Below are 2,905 nucleotides of genomic sequence, written 5' to 3'. Positions count from 1 at the left end.
AAAAAAAATTCGCCCTAGCTAGTATGCTGATTTTTCCTTTACAACAAAATATTCATTTTATATTTCTTATAAATCCAGATTTTTAAGATGTCAGTAACACGCTATTTCGGAGTAAGTTTCAACAAAAAAATTTGAAATGAGTAATAATGATTTTGGCATGAAAAAATAAAAATTCAAGATTTTTTCTTTTTGTCTTTTTTCATGCATGACCCTGTGGACCCTGTGGTATTTTGGTCAATATGAAAAAACTGACAATTGTGTATCTCTTATTTAACGGTCAACTAACTGTAGTGGCATATTTATATCCCAAGAAGAAAATTCTCAGTGACATGTAGACATCTGGCAAAATTTAAGATGCAAACATGGAACTCTCTCTAGATTATCCAGCAGTTCTTCCGCAAGCTAGCTTTTCAAAAAATGGAATTTACACGAGTAGTTCCTACCGGCCGATTGAGATTTTCCTTCACGGCCTTCGAAAACTTGTACAACAGCATAAGCCGTACGTGCCGGTATCTGTGAGTGAAGCTCTTACATGTACATGTCACGGGTCGCGTGAGGTAACGTCTCTCTCTCTTTAGCTCTCTCTCTCTCTCATAATAGTATCTCGCTGCAGGCGCACTGCTAGCTAAATCATCCACTGCAAGAAGCAATCTAGCCATGGCCAACCCTTACGCTTTCCTCAGGCGGCCTCACATAGATCCCTTCTTCCCCTTCCAAAGAAGCCTAGTTTCTTCTCCGTCCTCTCCCACAAAGCAAGCACTCCCTCTCCTCAGCCTCCTACCTGCAGCTTCAAGCCATGATCACAACAAGACCCTCTCTTCTTGTGGGTACGCTGGTGATCATCGTCAACATAAGAAGGAAGATGATCAGGATATGAACATTTCGCTCCAAATCGGCCCTCCGAGTCCGAATTGCGCACTTAATCTTGTAAATAGTTGTGCCATCGATGCACCTGTGGCAGCATCACAAGATCAGTGTAGTGGTGGTGACCAGAAGGTGGAAGAGGAAGAGGAGGAATTAGAAGATGATGATGGTGGTGATGGCAGCGACGATCTGTGCTTGGAGTATCTTGCCGTTGGGAAGCTCACCAAGGGCAAGTATTGGATCCCTACCGTGACTCAGATCCTCATTGGGCCTACACACTTCACCTGCCCGGTGTGCTGCAAGACCTTCAGCAGATATAACAACCTGCAGGTAATTGGCTGTTAGGTCTCCTGGATCAAAAGCTAGAAGGGGTTAGCACAAATACATGTTGATCTTATTTTTTTTGCGAACAAAATACATGTTGATCTGATGCTTAGCTATTCATGGTACTCCATATATGCAAGATCATGTTTTTTCATGCAATGAATGGTGAACATAAGATCGATCTAAGTAGCTAGCTAGCATCTGTAGCTAGCTAGCCAGGGGAATCTTTGATCAGTGTATATGTGTGTGGGGTGTCACCACACTGTACGAGTTAGTAGTAGCTAGTAGAGGATGGGGGCCCATGCCATGCATGAATTGGGAGAGAGACCGTATGCATCCTTTTGTGCGACCCAGCAAGCTAGGTTTGCATGGTTAATTTGTACTTCCTTTGTTAGTTCCCACATTTGGTCAGTACAGATGTAGTGCTTCCTCCCATCATCCTGGCCTTTTGTGCCTGTTTCATATTTCTGTCCCTTCATGCATGCATGTCCAGCCTAGCTAGCTCACGAGAGAGAAGAGACCATGCGAAATTCTCTCTCCCGTTTCCTGCTGCTTTGCATTGTGGATCCATATGCAAACGCGGATTTGTCTGTCGTCTGTTGCCTGTTAATTAGTTGGCATTACCAACAAACATTCATGTGTCGTTTGCCTAGCTTGTTATAAATTGTGTCAATATATACAGATCTTATATATATATATATATATATATATATATATATGTTGATAATGAATTGCATGCATGCAGATGCACATGTGGGGCCATGGCGTGCAGTACCGGCGCGGGCCGGAGTCGCTGCGGGGCACGCAGCCCGCGGCGATGCTCCGGCTGCCGTGCTTCTGCTGCGCGCCGGGGTGCCGGAGCCACGTGGACCACCCGCGCGCGCGGCCCCTCAAGGACTTCCGCACGCTGCAGACGCACTACAAGCGGAGGCACTGCGGCAAGCCCTTCCTGTGCCGCAAGTGCGGCAAGCCCCTGGCCGTGCGCGGCGACTGGCGCACCCACGAGAAGAACTGCGGCCGCCGCTGGCACTGCGCCTGCGGCTCCGACTTCAAGCACAAGCGCTCCCTCAAGGACCACATCCGGGCCTTCGGACACGACCTGCACGTCGAGCGCCCGCCCGCTTGTTACAACAGGCCATCGTCGCCTCCTTGATATATCGATCTACAACTGCTGCCTGGTCTGGTCGCTGGTCGATCCGGCCGGTGATAATTTCCGTTGATCCGGCCATTATTACTTGTGCATTATTTAGGCATGTTGCTCGTTACCGCTTGCATGCTCAACTTATTTTGGTGTGCATGATTAATTACTTGTATTTACTTAGCTCGTGTTGTTAATTTCACACACAAGTGTATGCATGACCGTATTTCTCGTATGGTACGTCTAGACTTACTTATTGTCGCAACTTAATTAAGAGTTGTCTCAAAATGTTTTTTCGGAAAACATTAATTTCCAAATATTCGCCAAATCAATCAGCTATATATATCTATCAGGGTCGTATATAGGATTTTGAGGCCTTGCTGCGAAATGCGACCCTAAAATTGAAAAATGTTGCATAACCAGAGTATACCCCATTTAATTATATTACCTTAACATACATATTTTTTACGTTAAGTAAGAAAACATACTATCTTTATGCTAAAATAATAAAGATATGCTTTATTTATTCAACGAATAAAGTACATCTGATCGGAAAAAAGTTAAACGACAACAAAGATT

At 44.9% G+C, this 2,905-nt stretch overlaps 1 protein-coding gene across 1 annotated transcript; it reads left to right on the top strand.

The window, feature by feature from the left end:
* Positions 1-552: 552 nt before the first annotated feature.
* On the top strand, positions 553-2,591 carry LOC100846229 (zinc finger protein WIP2). Its single transcript, XM_003576334.4, has 2 exons — positions 553-1,194; positions 1,934-2,591. The coding sequence occupies exons 1-2, from the start codon at positions 658-660 to the stop codon at positions 2,339-2,341; spliced, it is 945 nt and encodes a 314-aa protein (XP_003576382.1). The 5' UTR covers positions 553-657; the 3' UTR covers positions 2,342-2,591.
* Positions 2,592-2,905: the final 314 nt, after the last annotated feature.

The sequence above is a fragment of the Brachypodium distachyon genome, chromosome 4, assembly GCF_000005505.3.
Source record: "Brachypodium distachyon strain Bd21 chromosome 4, Brachypodium_distachyon_v3.0, whole genome shotgun sequence".
Lineage (NCBI taxonomy): Eukaryota > Viridiplantae > Streptophyta > Magnoliopsida > Poales > Poaceae > Brachypodium > Brachypodium distachyon.
The sequence above is the reverse complement of the archived record's forward strand: the minus strand, read 5'-3'. Positions and strand labels throughout refer to the sequence as shown.

Coding starts and splice junctions, on each gene's coding strand:
- LOC100846229 (XM_003576334.4), top strand. CDS start 658: ATGGCCAACCCTTACGCTTTCCTCAGGCGGCCTCACATAGATCCCTTC. Junction 1,195..1,933: donor GCAGATATAACAACCTGCAG/GTAATTGGCTGT, acceptor GCATGCATGCAG/ATGCACATGTGGGGCCATGG.